At 36.8% G+C, this 17,625-nt stretch overlaps 1 protein-coding gene across 1 annotated transcript; it reads right to left on the bottom strand.

The window, feature by feature from the left end:
• Window positions 1–1,728: 1,728 nt before the first annotated feature.
• On the bottom strand, window positions 1,729–16,386 carry LOC103471457 (NACHT, LRR and PYD domains-containing protein 3-like). Its single transcript, XM_008420470.2, has 13 exons — window positions 16,282–16,386; window positions 12,590–12,654; window positions 12,364–12,465; window positions 10,940–11,053; window positions 10,520–10,633; window positions 9,410–9,579; window positions 7,519–9,301; window positions 7,254–7,424; window positions 6,240–6,410; window positions 5,963–6,136; window positions 4,994–5,167; window positions 4,827–4,873; window positions 1,729–3,555 (listed from the first exon to the last, which is right to left on the bottom strand). The coding sequence occupies exons 2-13, from the start codon at window positions 12,595–12,597 to the stop codon at window positions 2,990–2,992; spliced, it is 3,594 nt and encodes a 1,197-aa protein (XP_008418692.1). The 5' UTR covers window positions 12,598–12,654; window positions 16,282–16,386; the 3' UTR covers window positions 1,729–2,989.
• Window positions 16,387–17,625: the final 1,239 nt, after the last annotated feature.

Below are 17,625 nucleotides of genomic sequence, written 5' to 3'. Positions count from 1 at the left end.
GCCAACATTAAAGGTTGCATAATCATATGTGTGTGTGCTGCTCATGTGGGCTTTCTCAACCTAATTTCTGTGTGCATGTGTCCGTATCGCCACGGTTTATGCGTAAAGCTTGAAAACAAACAGCAAAGGCAGAAAATGAGTTGAGTTTAAATAATGCAACCACCAGATTTTGGAGAAAAATGGCAGAAAAATTTTGACGCATGGGGAAACAACATGCAATTTTAAAAGATAAATGGGAAACTTAGTCAAAGGCAAGCAGTAAGATGTACAAACAACAGGAATACTAACAAAACAAGCGAAACACTGAGTTACAGCTTCGTAAATCAGAATATTAGCTTGCTTGTCCTTGCAAGCAGAAGTGGGTAAAGTACCCAAAAATTTTACTCAAGTAAGAGTAGCCCTGCTTCAACATATTTTTACTCAAATAAAAATAAAAGTAGCTGCCCCAAAAATTATTCTAGTAAGAGTTAAAAAGTAATTGGTAAAAAGTCTACTCAAGTACTGAGTATCTTATCAAATTGTCAATCATTTAATATTTAAAAATTACATAATCAAACTGACCAAAACATAAAGTTCTGTGTAAATTTTGGGTATTTTATGAACCAAAGTGAAAATAATTGATATAAATAATTACAAAAATAACAAAATCAGGCAAAATTTAAAAAAAATATCTAAATCAGTTTCTTTCAATAATAATGAAAAAACTTATGAAACTTTAACAAAAACTGCAGGTGGTTTTTCATTCACCGAAAAAATTATTGACGACATAAAAGCCATCAATTGGAAGACAATGGAAAAATAGTCAGTGGTGAAATACTGCCATCTGGTGAACACCTGAAGTCACTAGTACAATTCTCTTAATTCCAAGAGAAATGTAAGTCATAAATAGTGTGGTCTTCATTGGATTCTACAAAAATAATTAAACATGCTCTGAACCTTGTAATTTTGGCAGTGTGTGTGTAAGTGCCAAGTCCTGTCTGAAAATATAATCAGCATATACAGAAAGAAATCAGGAGATAAAAGCATGATTCACTCAAATGTTGGCTGAGCTGATCAAACTTGAGAAAAAAAAAGAGAAAGAACTGAAAGACACATCTAACAAAATCATGTCTGACTGAGGAAACTTCTGTCTCTTTCCAATCTTTCTCTCTTAGGCCTTGACAATTACCAAGTGAAATGCAAAATGTACTTTCATCTGAAAAGACGACTGAATTGTTAAACAGTGTTTAATTTTATTGATGATAGTGCTGACTTTTTTAGTTTAGCTATGAATGTTAAGTAAAGTATGTGCGCTTCTGTTAGTCTTGGGCAAGATTCTCTCGTAAGAGAGATTTTCAATCAATCTTGTAAAACTGAAAACATCATATTAACTGAACTTCACACCCAAATAGATGGTTATAGTGGAAAAACTAAAACAACCAATCAAGACATCAGGTTGGAGGCTAAAGCTTGTGTCTTCCAAATGGACAATGACCTTATGCACTTCACCAAATTAGCTCCAAAGTGGCGTAAAGAAATTAAAATAAATATTGCAATATATTGCAATCACAAAGCTCTGATCTCACTCCTAAGGAAATTTCAGCACCTTTTTAGCGGTTTAGTAAACAGGAATGGAGTTAAATTCCAACAATTCATTTTGAGAAGGTTGTATAAATATACCGGTTTAAACTAGAAATGTCAGTTTGTCTTGCGAAGAAAAAGCAGAGTCAAATATTATGCAGATCAATGTAGATAGGTAAAAAATAAACTTTTAATAACTTTCAGAAACAACTTAAATACTCATACAGTCACTCAAAGAGAACAAAAATCTAAATAAAAAATAAAGACTAGATCCTGAGAGGCATGAACACGCTTAAAACAATGAGCAAGTAAAATGACCTGAGTGAATAAAACTTGGGAGCATATTATACACACACACATATATATATATATATATATATATACATACATACATACAAGAAGAAAAGTCGTGTGCAAAACTATTGACAACATACTAAAGGAAATAAAACTGGAAAATGAACAAGAGTTACTGCTGTACAGTCATGTCATCTCGTGAAAAAAAAGGATTTTTTTTTTTTTTTGTTTAATTTAATTTAGGGTAATTTAAAGTGATATTGCCAATTTTGGTGAAGATGATCCTTTTCAAAAAATTGTTTGATGGCAGTAAAATAAAAATATTTGCAGCTTGAGTATTTAAACCTGTGTTTTGTTTTTGCTTCTCCACACAAGCAAAGTCCCGTTTCTCCTGGTACAGTAATAGGTTATCGTTATTCATGTTCAAATATGCCCAGTTTAAAAATTGCACTGACCTTCTGCTACATTAGAAAATAAGCTGGGATACCCCTTCTCCTGAGCACGAAAGTGCAACATACTGAATGTATAATATAATTCAGGAATACTTAAATGACAGTCCATTTGAATGTACACAAACACACTACAGTACAGCTCAGTTATAATAAAACAAGCACAATTATTTTCCCTGACCTCAGTAACATTGTGTGTCCACATAAATAATGAGTCCTTTCTCCTTTGATTCATCTCTTTGATATAAACAGATTCAAACTAAAAGAGCTGGTTGGAAATATTTAGGCAAAATTAATTCCTTTGAGTCACATTAACATTTTTTGAGTACCATTCAAAACCACCTATGGATATTATTTTATCCTAATAAATTACCTTTATTACTCTCGAGATTAAAAGACAATTTATACATTACAAAGACCATTTATAACAATGTCAAAGAATATTTCTGATTAAGCATATTAACCATCATTTACTGGCTCATTGAGTTTTACTATTACATGCAGTTAAAAAGCATTTAATAAAAAAAAATACATAAATGAATAAATACATGAATAAATAACTTTGACAAAACAGTTTACATTGTAACAAAATAAGGGTTGCATCATATTGCAAGTAAATTGTAATGTCAATATAGCAAAGAAGCTGGTTAAGCTGATAAGTGTTAGCTTGGTACTAAAAGACCTGATCAGTCCAATAAAGAGATCAGATGCACCGATGAACCTTTTGGAACATTGACCCAAGACCACAATCCAAATCCTGGATAAAGAGCTTCAGTGAATGTGGTGTGGAAAGTGTGGATGTGGATCAATGTGTCCGAGGAGACTCTGTAGAAGGACAGCGTTCCTGCCGGCCAGTCCAAATACACAGCTACTCTGTGAGATGAAGTGTGTGTGACCACTGTGGTGTAAGGGATGGATATTCCTTTTTTATTGTGCCAAACAGAGTAAGAGTTGCCATCGTAGAACAAAGTCCAGGATTGGTCATTTCCACCAAACCAGCCATCATTTTCCTCTTCTCTCCTGATAATTCTTTTGTAACTCACTGAAGTGTGAACCCCTCCCATCAGCTCGACCTCCCAGTAACAGCGACCTGTCAGAGCATTTGAACACATCACCTGATGGTTCTTCTCAAACCTGTCCGAATGATCGGGATATGGCTGAGCCTCCTCCACATACGATGCCTTTGTGTTGTTGTTTGACAGTTTCACATTTCGGTTCACCGAGTTTGTGTCGACCGTGAGCTTACACCAATCTGAAAAGCAAAACAGAAAATAATGCCTTGTGAGTAAATCCTGCGATTCACAGTAATAATAGTTATAATGCAACACATTAACCTATATTCCCTCTCCACTTTATCCCACCTGGACATTTCAATAAACACATCTATCCTTCTAACTATATGTTATAAAACTATTGTTACAGTTTTTAGGGCAATGTAGCAAAAAACAAAACACATTCTAAGAAGGATATGTATAAATATGCACCCCAACAGATGGACTGTTTATTACATTGCAGCATGTTGATAAAGTTTTCCCCTTTGTTTTGTCATGTTTCATTTTTTTCATTCCTTTAGCTGTTCACCTGTAAGCTATTCTGCATCCCATTTCCTCCGTAATAAACTAAACATAATCTATGACATCTTCCACACAGAAACGAACATGGTGAATTTTTATAAACAAGAAAAAATGTCTGTCCAAAGTAGAGGATGTTGCGCCACCGAAGACATTGTAGTAGGCATGCCAGGCCAATTGGTGGTGCTGTAACACCGTGTGTGTGAGAGAGACACACATCAGTCACAGAGAGAGATGGAGCTACTTCATGACTTCAAAAAAGATGCAGCTTACATGTACATGATGTTGCCTACATATTTCAAAGTTAGGAACAAAATTGGAGACTCCACAGGCAAAGCTTATCTTGCTCAAATATACTTATGTCAAAAAAACTGTTCACTGTGAAAAGATGATCAAGTCAATCATAGAAAATAAACATTCAGCCTGAATTGGTGATAAGATTGAATGACCCAGAAATAAAAAAGAGCTATCCAAAAACGTTAGCCAGCCTCAAAGAGAGAGACAGAGCAGTGATAGTCCTGAAGCATTATGTATGAGCTGCCTTAATACCTGTCACAACCCCCTTTCAGGTGCAACTGGAGCTATATGAGCTAACCCAATCACCTTATGTAGAGAAGAATAAACATGCCAAACTTGGGGCTCTCCAGCCATCACAACATGAAACTGGCATTTTGAAATTCTTCCACTCTGGAACCTAGCTTCAGAAATTATTATTTTTTGGTTTCCCAAAACACCAGATCAGTGTGAACCCACAGCCTAAACATCAAAATGGTTTTTGTGGGTATGTGGTTGTTGGAGTTTGCTGTAGGTAGAATCTGGCTTTTATTCCCATTTGTTAATTTAGGTCCTGGTTTCTGATCTCATACCTGAAAATTAGGAATTAGTAAAATAGCCTGGAGCTTGCTTTTTAGATGTGAACTAGTGACAAGTTCAAAAACAAAACTGTACTCACATTTCCTCAGTCCTGGTGTTAACCACTCAACTCCAGCTGGATGCGTTCTGAAGAAATTTAGCAGGAAAAAACATGTTAATACTCCTTTACGTTACACAATGAAGTAACATATTTTCTTCGCCTCAACAAAGTGAAATTGTCTGTGACTGAATCAGGCCTTTCCATACCTGAGAACTTGAAGCTTGGACTGTGGATCATTCAAATTAGCAGATAGAAGCTTTACTCCAACGTCGTCTGAATGGTTATAGGTCAGATCGAGTTCTGTCAGATGGGAAGAGGTGGAATTCAAAGCTGATGCCAGAGAAGCAAATCCTTCTCCTGTGACCAGACAGCCAGACAGTCTACACACACAGAACAATGCAGCATGAGCACAATGCCTCACTTTAGAAATTATGTCATTCTTACAAACTGAAGACTTTGGTCAACAAAAGTGATGGCATTACTTTTTTCTTTTATAGATGTTGGGAAAAGACAAAACTTTATTTTTAGAATTAAAATAAGGATTATATTAGATATCTTGCCAAGTCCGATCTATTTTAGTACCTACATGCTTTCTGAAGGTACGCTGGTTGCACTTCAGGATGTAGAGTAAATGTATATTGTACATCAGACTACTAGAAAATTATTAGCTAAAAAATTAGCAAATAATTAGCAAAAATCTATTTGCTAAAAATAATAATTATTTTTTTAGCTAATCTTTTTCTTTGTACGTCATGATTATGGGCAACTGTTTTGCCCTATCAAAAGGCAGCCCAATAAAAGACATGGAAGTATGTTTTTCTGTGTCCATTTTAAGAAGAAGAAATTTGGTGGTTTGACTACTTTCACAAAGCACAGTAACATTTTAAAATTAAACTAATACAATACAATAACACAAAGCAAAAAGGCTTCAAAATGCCCAAAATAAACACATCAGAAGTGGCAAAAATTTCATTGGGTTCTCACCAGAACTTGTTTTCATGGTCCACATGTAATTTACTGGTGTAGTATTATTTAAGGTTTATTTTTCTGATAAAATACTTGACTGGTTTCACTAAGAATATTGTCCCTTTTTTAACTAGCACTTTTGCTTTGAATCAGAATTTTACTGGACTGAGTTCAACAATCATCCAATGAGCTCATTAGTCAGGGATTACCTTAGAGTTTCTAGCCTACAGTACGAACTCTCCAGTCCAGTCGATAGCAGCTTCACTCCTGAATCCCGCAGGTTGTTGTTACTTAGTTCCAGCTCTTTAAGGCAGGCAGACTCAGAGCTGAGAACTGCAGACAAAGCTTCACAACTAGTTTCTGAGAGGCAACAATGATTCAGTCTATGGGGAAAAATAAATGCAAAAGAACAGAAAAAATATTATGTTAAGCACGTCCAAAAGATGTAATGGCTAAATTTCAGATATTGCTTTATTCCATTCTGACCTGAGAATTTCCAGTTGACAAAATGAATGTCTCAGTCCCTCAGACAACTTATCCACTGCTGAACCTTGCAGGTTGTTGTTGCTCATGTCAAGCTCTCTCAGTCGAGAGAAGCTGCTCAGATGTGGATGTAAGATGTCAATACTTCTCTCTGAGATGGAACAACCCCTCATTCTGAAGAAAAATGAAAAACAATACCTTTTTTGATCAGATAAAATTATCAGAAATGTGTTTGTCCTGTGCATGTAACCTTCTGGAAGATTGAAAAATAGTAGATAAATTTAGTTCAGACAATGTTGACTGAGAATCAAACATTTATGTAAACCACATTTTACCAAATTGTTCATCTTCCTGGTTAAGGAAAAACCGATGATTTGTTCATCTTTTCTACAAAAGGATCATTTCAAAAATATTTTTTGATGCAAGATCAGTTTTTGGACAAAATGGTTTTGTCCAAAACTGATAATGTCCAAAAATTAATGGAGTCTGGGGAAATCTGTCCATTAAAGTAAAGGTCAGAAACCACGAAAGATTCTCTAATCCTGAAATAATTACGACTTCAGACACACAGGACCTTCAGCTATTGAAAATCTTTAACCAATCAGAAAGAAAAGAATCAAATTGAAAAGGTTGAACTTCTGCTAAGCAAATAAAATCTTGAATGCAACAGTTTACACCACGGATGTCATAAAAAAACATAAACCCAAAACCTGCTCCAAAACTATAGGTGTTGCTATATAATTTAAAGATTAATTTCAAAATACTATTTTAATAATTATTCACAATATATTTTCATAATATATGCATACATTATTTTTTGCAATAGAAATTATTTCATTTGTAGACAATATAATCTCTACAGGCACCAAACAAAGTGGTTTGAACTAATTCCAACAAAAATAACCTAATACTTCAAAATTAAACAAAACAGATAATACTTGTAATACTTAGTATATTAAACTGGTGAAAGAGTACTGTTAGCATCTTGAGTATTAAGTTTGGTTCTGAATATCTCACCTAAGAGTACCGAGTGTGCAATTTGGGCTCTCCAATCCCTTAACAATCTGTTTCATTCCTGAATCTTGCATGTTGTTGTTACTAAGATCCAGCTCCCTCAAGGAAGACTTGGTGCTGAGAACCGAGGACAAAGCTTCCAGACCACTTTGTGAAAGGGCACAGAAAGTCAGTCTGTAAAAGAACATGTAAAAAAATTAACAGGGTTAATTTTTTGCTAAGCTTTTACCAACAAAACAAATGACATTAAAATAAAATATGCACTTACACAACTGTCTTTGAGACTTTGATCAATGGCAGCAGCCTGAGAAGAACGTTTTCAGAGACAGAAAACCTGGTAAAGTCGAATACATCAAGACTTTCTTCTGAAGATAACAAGAAGAAGACCAGGGCCGACCACTGGGCAGGAGACAACTTATCAGTGCGTAGTGCTCCTGCAGATAAGAACTGCTGGATCTCTTGCATAAGAGAAACATCTTTCAGTTCATTCAGACAGTGGAACAGATTGATACTTTTCTCTGTAGACAGATTCTCATTGATCTTCTCTTTAATATATTGGGCAGTTTCCTGATTGATCTGACAGCTTCTTTCCGTTTGTTTCAAGAGGCCATGAAGGAGTTTCTGATTTGCCTCCAGTGAAAGTCCCAACAGAAAGCGGAGGAGCAAATCTAGGTGCCCATTTGGACTCTGTAAGGTCCTGTTCACAGCACTGTGGTAAAAACTGGGGATCGTTGGTTTCTTCAACAATGTGGACAATGTTGGTGGGGTTGTTTCTTTCAGATGATTGACACCACACTCTGTGAAGCTCAAATGGACATAAAGAGCAGCAAGAAACTCCTGAATACTCAAATGTACAAAGCTGAACAGTTTGTCATCAGACAGCACTCTCTCTACTTTAAAAATCTGTGTGAACATTCCAGAGTACTCTGAAGCACCTTGGACACTGATACCACAATCTCTCAAATCTGATTCGTAAAAGATCAAGTTTCCTTTCTGCAACTGCTCAAAAGCTAGTTTTCCCAGAGACTTCATCATCTGCTTCCTCTTTGAACTCCAGTGTTCTTCCGTCTCATTGTCCTCATCGTATTTCACCATCTTAACTTTGGTTTGGACCAGCAGGTAATGGATGTACATCTCAGTCATTGTCTTTGGCAGCTCTTTGGTCCAACTTGTCTGAAAGACGTCCTCCACAACTGTAGCAGCGATCCAGCAGAAGACTGGGATGTGGCACATATTGTGGAGGGTTTTTGATGTCTTGATATGAGAGATAATCTTGCTGGCCAATTCCTCATCCTGGAATCTTTTTCTGAAGTACTCCTCCTTCTGTGGGTCATCAAACCCCCTGACTTCTGTCACCATGTCAACATAGTCATGAGGGATCCGATCGGCTGCTGCAGGTCTTGTGGTTATCCACAGACGAGCAGTGGGAAGCAATTTCCCTCTGATGAGGTTTGTCAGAAGGGCATCCACTGACACAGGCTTGGTAATGTCAGTCAGGATCTCATTGTTTTGGAAGTCCAGAGGAAGACGACACTCATCCAGACCATCAAAGATGAATATGACCTGGAACTCAATAAACTCGCAGATTTCCTTGGTTTCGGTAAAGAAATGATGAACGAGTTCCACCAAGCTGAACTCTTTCTCTTTCAGAGCGTTCAGCTCTCTGAATGTGAAGGGGAATATGAACTGGATGTCCTGGTTGGCTTTGTTTTCAGCCCAGTCCAGCGTGAACTTCTGTGTTAGGACAGTTTTCCCAATGCCAGCCACTCCCCTCGTTATCACTGTTCTGACTGGGTTATTTTGTCCAGGTGAACCTCTGAAGAGCTGTTCCAGTCCAATTGTCACTTCTTCTCCGTTTTGCTTTCTGGAAGCTGTTTCGATGTGTCTAAACTCATGTTCTTCATTCACCTCTCTGGTTCCACTCTCTGTGATGTAGAGTTCTGTGTAGATCTTATTCAGAGGGGTTGGTTTTCCTGCCTTATCAATCCCTTCAGACACACACTGAAACTTATTTGTCAGAGCAGATTTAAGTTTACGTTGGCAAACTGCACCTGAATAAACAAAAAAATCTATTAGGGAATTATAATAAGAACATTTCACATACTTAAAATACATGTAAAAAAATTTAATTATTTCTTTCTCAGGGAAGATTTTCTTACTTTTAAAAAAATTATTAATTAGCTGCTTCAGATGAACTTGGTCAAGGTCTTGATTTATGTCCTCGGGTAATGATGCCCCCTCTACCAACACTTTTCCATCCTCCAACAGACTTACAAAATCTTCAGTATAGTGTAGGCAGAAACACTCCTGTGACCTTTTCTGTTCATGTCTATAGAGAATAAGAAAGAGCAAGTTTAAAATTAAAAATCGAACTTGAAGGAATTAATAATATCAAAACTTAAGTTGTGGTTATTGTGAATAGTAGAGATGTATTAATCAGTTAGAGATCACATTGATTGATTAACACATCAATAAGTGTGATTGGTGTTTTGCTCAAACACCAAAATGTTTTTTTCCTATTCATTAAATGCATCAAAAACTATTTCTGCTGTATACATTTATATACACTTACATACAGATTTGGGACTCATGCCTTGATCTATAAAGGCATGTGAAATGAAATTCCTTCATTTCACATTGAAATAAAAAATACAAAATTTCTCTCAAAGAACCTGTTGCATATTCTTTAATGTCCTGTGCTATCATCCTTAGAAAAATGCAATTGGTCAGAATTAGAGTCAGAAGGTCAAAACCGCTGGTCAGCAAACACAAGATGCCAACTATTAGCGCATCTCGAATAAATACCAATTGGCAGGTGTTACTTTACTTTTGTTTAAAAAAACTATTATGATGTAGCACAGAAAACCTTTTTTGAGATGTTGGGTTGTTTCAAATTGATCTATTTACTCATAATAACTGATATGGAAAATAAATGTTTGGGTCACAACATTATATCACAAGCTTGATTGTAATTGGGTATTATTGCATCCAAATGCATCACATGAGATAATGGTGCATAAAACAAGTAAAAATGCTAAGCAACTAATGGGCTTTTAAATATCCATCCTTAAATATTTATACACTGAAAGACCCATGATGATGGGAAATTAAATGATGATTTCCCATCATTATTTAATTTATCAAGTTTTTACGTGTCTAATACTAAAGTATTTTAATCTGTAAATATTAAACAATAAACACTGCTAACAACAAATTAACACCTTCTCAAAATGCCTTAACAAATGTGTGTCATTTCAATAACAGCTTACTGTTGTTTAGGAGATGATGGATGTATTTTAAAGAAGATGACAACATCCTTTGATGTATCACTCCAGCATGATGCACAGCTAGGACTGGGTGAGTCTGGGCTCCGTAGCTGGATTCTGAAATAAAGTCAAGCAAAAAATAAATAAATAAATTATATATATGCTAAAAATGTCTAATCTAACTAAACATGGCAGAGTGAAAATATAGTGTTATTAGTTGTTATTCTGCAGATTGTTGTTGGTTTTCAAAACGGCCAAATGAGAAGTCTCGTTCCTTCGTTCCTTCCTTCCATCCATCCATCCACCCATCCAATCTCTTCAAATGCCGTATCTCTTTGATATACATCTCAGATACAAACATTTTCACTTGAATAATATCAATTCAGTCTATTTTTAAACAAACTTTCTTGAAGTTCATCTTACATCTCTTCAGCAGATAAGGACTCTGCTTTAAAGTCAAAGTGAAGGTCCTTTGATGCATCACTCCTGCAGGACACACCGATAGGGCTAGGAAAGTCTCCTCTGTGCAGCCGTCTCCTGAATCAAAGTAAAATTACACAACTTTAGCACAAAAAGTAATTCATTCTGCAGATCTTCCCATATTCACACCTCTAGCAAATTATTATTCTGTCTTAATTTAAAATATGTGAACAGTCAGTCAGACACAACTAGACTATAATTTAAAAAAACAAGAAGCTGGCTTATTTATTTCAGCTAGTTCAATGAAACAGGTCTGGTTAAATTAACAACGTTTATTTTTCCATCCCTGAGAACGTCAAAAGCAAAAGTATGTCTGCATGATTGCTCAGCTAAGACTGGCAATGCTACCATTTCAGTCAGCCTGAATGAAAACTTATAATACCGGGAGGAGACAGAATAGAAAAAACTTAATTTGTGTCCACTTACAACGGTTTACTAAACGATTATTGCTCGTTTAGTAAACTGCTAGCTAGCAAGTTATTTTGATTCATGGCTGCAACGTGAGTCAGTTGAGTCAGTTGAGTCCAGCGTTAGCCCTATACTAAAACAACTTTAAAATAAATGAAAACTTTGTGTCACTGATTATGAAGCTTTGTTATTCATTAGGTGGTTGTGAGACGTTGTGCAACAGTTCACTACAGGAGTGTTTTTCAACCCACTGTCCGGCATGTTTTAGGTTTCCCTGCTTCACCATATCTGCTTTCTATTGATGGACAATTAACAGATGTTTGCTGAGCCAAAATCATCTGAACCTGGAGTATAAAAGTAGAAATGCATCTAAAACCTATTCAAAGACATTGAACTTCATCATTATAAGGTTGAACATCAATACAGCACTTAAGAGTTTATTTAAAATTCTCTTGATATAAACCATCTAGTTTCCAAACATCCATCCATTTTCTTGCACCCTTGTCCCTCAGTGGGGTCGGGAGGGGTGCTGGTGCCTATCTCCAGCTAACGTTTCAGGCGAGAGGCGGGGTCACCCTGGACAGGTCGCCAGTCTGTCGCAGGGCAACACAGAGACACACAACCATGCACACAGACACTCACACCTAGGGGCAAATTGGAGAGGCCAATTAACCTGACAGTCATGTTTTTGGACTGTGGGAGGAAACCGGAGTACCTGGAGAAAACCCACGCATGCACAGGGAGAAAATGCAAACTCCATGCAGAAAAACCCCAGGCCGGGAATCGATCCCAGAACCTTCTTGCTGCAAGGCAACAGCTCTACCAACTGCACCACTGTGCAGCCCAGTTTCCAAACAAATGTTGCAAAATTTTAGATCACTTTGCCAAGCCCTAGTTTATGTATCTTTCCAAAATATCAAAACATTTCAGCAGTATCATGGTCGTTATTGACAGCTTACATCAGTTCAGCAGATGAGGGCTGTCCTTTAAGGTCAATGAGAAGCTCCTTTATCACATCACTCTTGCTTGGCATACATGTAGAACATAACTGCAGTCCACTTCTACAATAAATCACAAAAAAGATATGACAATCAAACTTGTATGACAAACTGAAAACATTGCAAAGCAATGTCCAAACTCAAATATTTAAATGTTTTTGATTAAAAAAATTTTAAAAAGTCTCACGCTATCATCTTATTTGGAATCAAGACGATTCATTGAAACACTGTCCAGGTTCAGCACCCTCTGACCTGTAACACAACACACATAGTATCGAGTGAATAATGATGATGATTGTATGAATGATGAAGCAGCAGTTTATAGAGGCAACATCTGATCTGACAGAAAGATGCAACCGGTCTTTAATAAGTGTTAAGTGTTGTGGTTTGTTCAAAACTAGATTGCTCTAAGTGTTCATTTATACCAAGTCCTTACAACCTTAAGACAATTATCTCCAATTACCAATCAGCATTCCAGAAGCCTTGGCTAAGGAGGAGACACGTTACATGAACACTTCTAAACAAGTCTATGAAGATTAGTTTAGACATCAGGATTTAACTATATAAAATACAGAAAACTTCACTGTTCATCCAAGTATACAAACACCTGATTCGTAATGGGTGAAAATAGGAAATATCTTAGACCTTAAACACCCAAAGGAAGAAGTCACATAATCTCATGATGTGAAGTCATATGACCTACTACAAAATTAGAGTGTGGGGCAGAGAAAAATGTGATTCAGGCATAGAAGAAAACATATATGTAAAAGTGGAATAACCATCACTTTAAAACTGCATTTAATGCTGTTTTAAAGACAATTCCTCATTGTTTTAAAGGATAAACCACCTTGCACCACCTCACTGATTTGGAAGGATGAGTGTCTAAACCTGCACCCTTTTCTTTCTAATCTGAAAAATAGTAGACCTAGCCTCTTATTGCTTCTGCATGGGGGTTGGCTGGTGGCTTCCAACGTTTGACTATACAAAGCCACTATGATGTCATCCACAATTCATTACCTAATATTTTATATCGTCTTATTCTATGTGGTAACCTTAAGTCGGAAACTGAATCTGTTTGTGACTACTTCCTCTCCTCCTACACCAGAACTGGTCAAATGATGTAGTTTCACATCAGAGGTCTGAATCAGCCTTTTCTGTTATTCTGGACTTCACTTCGCACGAAATGGCATGTGAAGCTTTAGTTTTTCAAATTTCTGCCCCATCATGCAAGGATGGACATCATTCAATTACTCTGAAAATCATTTTGTTGGTGGGATATGTTTTATTTTAGTTTTTAAGGTTCTTACAAAATTTAGTAAAATTCTCCTAGAAAAAGCCAGAATCTGTTGTTGCTTCAGATCAAAAATAAGGCCAAATGTATCAAATATTAGAAGAGTTTCCACATCTACGATTTGTTAACTTTGGTCTGAATAACTTGTAGAGTTTGTGAAATTGTAACCTTTTCTGGAGGTTGGGTTTCTTCTAAAACTGAAATTCTAAGCAAATCAAAACCTTGCGCTACAAATTATGTGAAAATGTACTGGTTGGATGTGTTTGGGTCAGGAGTACCAAGAATAAAATAGCAAGAAGATGCTGTGTTCCAAGCTAATTGAAATAATGAAAAATGTGATCCTTTTAGTTGCATTTTTCTGAGTTTTCAGGAAAACTTATCCGAGAAGTATACCAGTTGGATTTTCAAAGGTAATCTTGCACAGGGCCTTTTCCTTTACGAAAAAGGCACGCAGCTTTAGTTAGTTATTTTATTTATGTTCCCACACCCCACAATTAAAAGAAAAATTAGTCTGTTTGTTTTAAATAGACTAAACCAGGGGCACATCAATAGGTGGCTGATGAAGGAGGAATAAATCCAACAACCTTCCAACTGCAAGTCAACTCTATCCACTGAACCACAGCTCCCAACAAAAAAACAAAAAACACACCAGAAGTGAAAACATCCCAGATTATAGATTATTTCTTGCATTCCAAAAACTGTTTGTTGAGATTCAGATTTTAGAAAATCTGGCACAGGAAGAGTGGAACCATTTTCAAAGTCTTTTAAATGTCAAATAGGGCTGTTGTAAAAGAATATTTTAGTAATCGAGGTACTCAAATCATTCGAGGAATCATTACAGTCCTAATCTCTACCTTTAGTTTACAAATTAACTTAGGGAACATGTTGGGAAATGCAGGACTGTCTTTGCTTCTTCTGTAACCGAAGAAAACTATTTACTTCCCTATTTTTCCCCACTAGAAACAAGTCACAAACGTAACTTCATGTGGCATTGTATCACCATTTCTCTGACTGGTGAGTAAAAGTCATGGCATTTATGTTACACTGCAATGTTTCTCTTTTACCTAGTCAATGACATCAGTAGTGGTTTCGTCATTACTGTTCACCAGCAATGGTAAAATCAGTTTGACATATCAGATAAACTTTGTGGATTTTGAGCCAATCATGATGACAGGTAGAAAAGTCTTCAAACCTCCTTGGCCATGATAAAGAAACAAATAAACAAGATGGGATTTTATACAATTAGTTTTCCCAACAATAAAAAAGAAAATGAAGGAATAAACAAGAATGAGAATGAATAAAGAAAAAAATATATTTCAGAGTTAAAATTAGTTATCAGCCATAATGAACCTGATTAAATATTTTCTGTGATTGGTTAGAGATAAAACTGAGAAAAACTGGTCTGATGTTTGTGACTGAAAACACTCTGTCGTTTCAAATTCCAGACAGATCTGTAACCACAAAAGAATTTACTTTCAGGATGGGCACATGCAAGGTTTCTGCTCTTTTAAAACCTGTTCCTCAGGCTTTACCTTTAAGCAGCTAGCACTCTGTGACTGCTTGAACTTCCTAAGGTGGAAATATGAGCCACATTAGAGAAAGCTTTATAGCAGCCAGACAGCTATAGTATTTCTTGTTTGATTTAAAGCCTTTGAACATCAACCAAGCCTTTCTATGTCCCATTTACTTTCACCACAAATAGATTTGTAGTTTCTGATCTAGCAGCTGCAGTTATGGTAGTTTCAGTCTTTCCGCGACTGAATTGAAGAGTTCAGTCGCGGAACTCTTCAATTAAAGTCACTCTTATTTTCTCCCTAAAAGAGTTGAGTTGCAAATTCATGTTAGGTCTGCCTTTTAGGAATTTACCAAGTACCCAGGAAAGTGCATGAAAAGTTTGTTGACTAGCGAATTAACTGTTGAGAAGAGAAGTAGACAAGATAAACAAATAAATAAACCTTACTGTAATTATTGATGATGAACAGATAAAATACTACGCTATTGATTATCTACTGTTACAGTCTCACATTTACTCTGCATTAATCTATTCAGATTTCAGTAAGTGCAAGGTTGCTAAAACAACCAAACCAAAAAAATTCCAAAGGCATCATGTCTGTTTTTATAGGTCTGCTTTCACATTTTGGAAAGATCGATCCTAAAACACTCTTCTTTTCATCCGTGTTCATCTGTCTTATGCATAGTTGCTTTAGTGTTACGCAAAGTTGCAAAGCTTAACAGGGACGATATGTTGTTATGTTGCATAATGGGGACATCGTCAGACCACGGGTAATGTATATACGTAAACGACCTATCACTAGGGTAAATGCAACATCACTGGTGTTGTGCACAATATTAAAATAAAATGAAATAATAATCATAATAAAACATTTGAATCTAACTGTATTTTTGGGATATATGCAATTTGGTGCGCCGAATAATTATTTCGGTGTGCAATGTCTTTTTTTCGTATAAAAATGCCAGGACAACAATGAACGTTTCATAAATTTATCTTAAATAACATATAAGCCGATTAAAGTTGTCAGATCCAGCAGAAAGTTCCATAAACGGATGAAGTGGATGAAGCTACTTACTGTGTCTCGACGAAAGTTGAAACAATACAGAAAAAGGTGAAACTAACATTCTTCTTTCTCCTTCCTCTTCTTCTTCTTCTTTTGTGTTTTATTAGCGGAAGGCAACCAACTTAAGGTGCATCTACCGCCACCTACTGGACTGGAGAGTGGTCATCAATGATATCCAAAGGGAGTTTAATAATACACACCTTTAAGTGTATAAGTGTGCAAATTCACACACATACACACACACAAACACGCAAGAATGTATATGTATAGACAGGTATACACATAGATATATACTGTTAAATACGATTAAATAACCTAGTGTTTTTAAAAAATCTAATTTCTTGATCCTCTTTTTCTCTTCTTTTTCCTTCTACTTCTTGTTCTTGAGTTCTAATGGCGGTTGGCTAAAAACGTTAGGTAAGCATTACCGTCATGATCAACAGGTAAGGAGTGTGGACCACAAAATAAATAAAAAGCTAAAAATAAGTAAATAAATAAAATTAGATCTTACTATACAACTTACACTATTTAAAAAAATAAAATATAGACTGATATCATCTGCCTCCAGAATCCATCCATCCATCCATCCATCCATTTTCTTCCGCTTATCCGGGGTCGGGTCGCAGGGGCAGCAGCTTCAGAAGGGAGGCCCAGACTTCCCTCTCCCCAGCCACTTCTTCCAGCTCCTCCGGGGGAATCCCAAGGCGTTCCCAGGCCAGCCGAGAGACGTAATCCCTCCAGCGTGTCCTGGATCTTCCCCGAGGCCTCCTCCCGGTGGGACGTGCCCGGAACACCTCACCAGGGAGGCGTCCAGGAGGCATCCTTACCAGACGCCCGAGCCACCTCAACTGGCTCCTCTCGACGTGGAGGAGCAGCGGCTCTACTCTGAGTCCCTCCCGGAAGACACCCTATCTCTAAGGGAGAGCCCAGCCACCCTGCGGAGGAAGCCCATTTCGGCCGCTTGTACAGGTGATTTCGTTCTTTCGGTCATGGCCCAAAGCTCATGACCATAGATGAGGGTGGGAACGTAGATCGACCGGTAAATCGAGAGCTTCGCTTTTTGGCTCAGCTCTCTCTTCACCACGACGGACCGGTACAACGCCCGCTTCACAGTAGACGCTGCACCGATCCGCCTGTCGATCTCCCGCTCCCTTCTTCCCTCATTCGTGAACAAGATCCCCAGATACTTAAACTCCTCCACTTGAGGCAGGACGACCCCCCTGACCCGGAGAAGTCACTCTACCCTTTTCCGGCTCAAGACCATGGAATCTTTGGTCTTTTTTCTCAAGAAAAAATTGAGAATAATAGCATTATTATTATTATTATTATTATTATTATTATTATTATTATTATTAT

The sequence above is a fragment of the Poecilia reticulata genome, chromosome 10 (assembly GCF_904066995.2).
Source record: "Poecilia reticulata chromosome 10, P_reticulata-male-v2, whole genome shotgun sequence".
In the NCBI taxonomy this organism is placed as follows: Eukaryota; Metazoa; Chordata; class Actinopteri; order Cyprinodontiformes; family Poeciliidae; genus Poecilia; species Poecilia reticulata.
The sequence above is the reverse complement of the archived record's forward strand: the minus strand, read 5'-3'. Positions and strand labels throughout refer to the sequence as shown.

What these genes read in the sequence shown, in the direction of transcription:
- LOC103471457 (XM_008420470.2), bottom strand. An exon ending in TGTCAACTGGAAATTCTCAG is followed by an intron (nt 6,137 to 6,239) that starts GTCAGAATGGAA and finishes TTTTCCCCATAG; the next exon opens with ACTGAATCATTGTTGCCTCT. An exon ending in TCCAAGCTTCAAGTTCTCAG is followed by an intron (nt 4,874 to 4,993) that starts GTATGGAAAGGC and finishes AAATTTCTTCAG; the next exon opens with AACGCATCCAGCTGGAGTTG.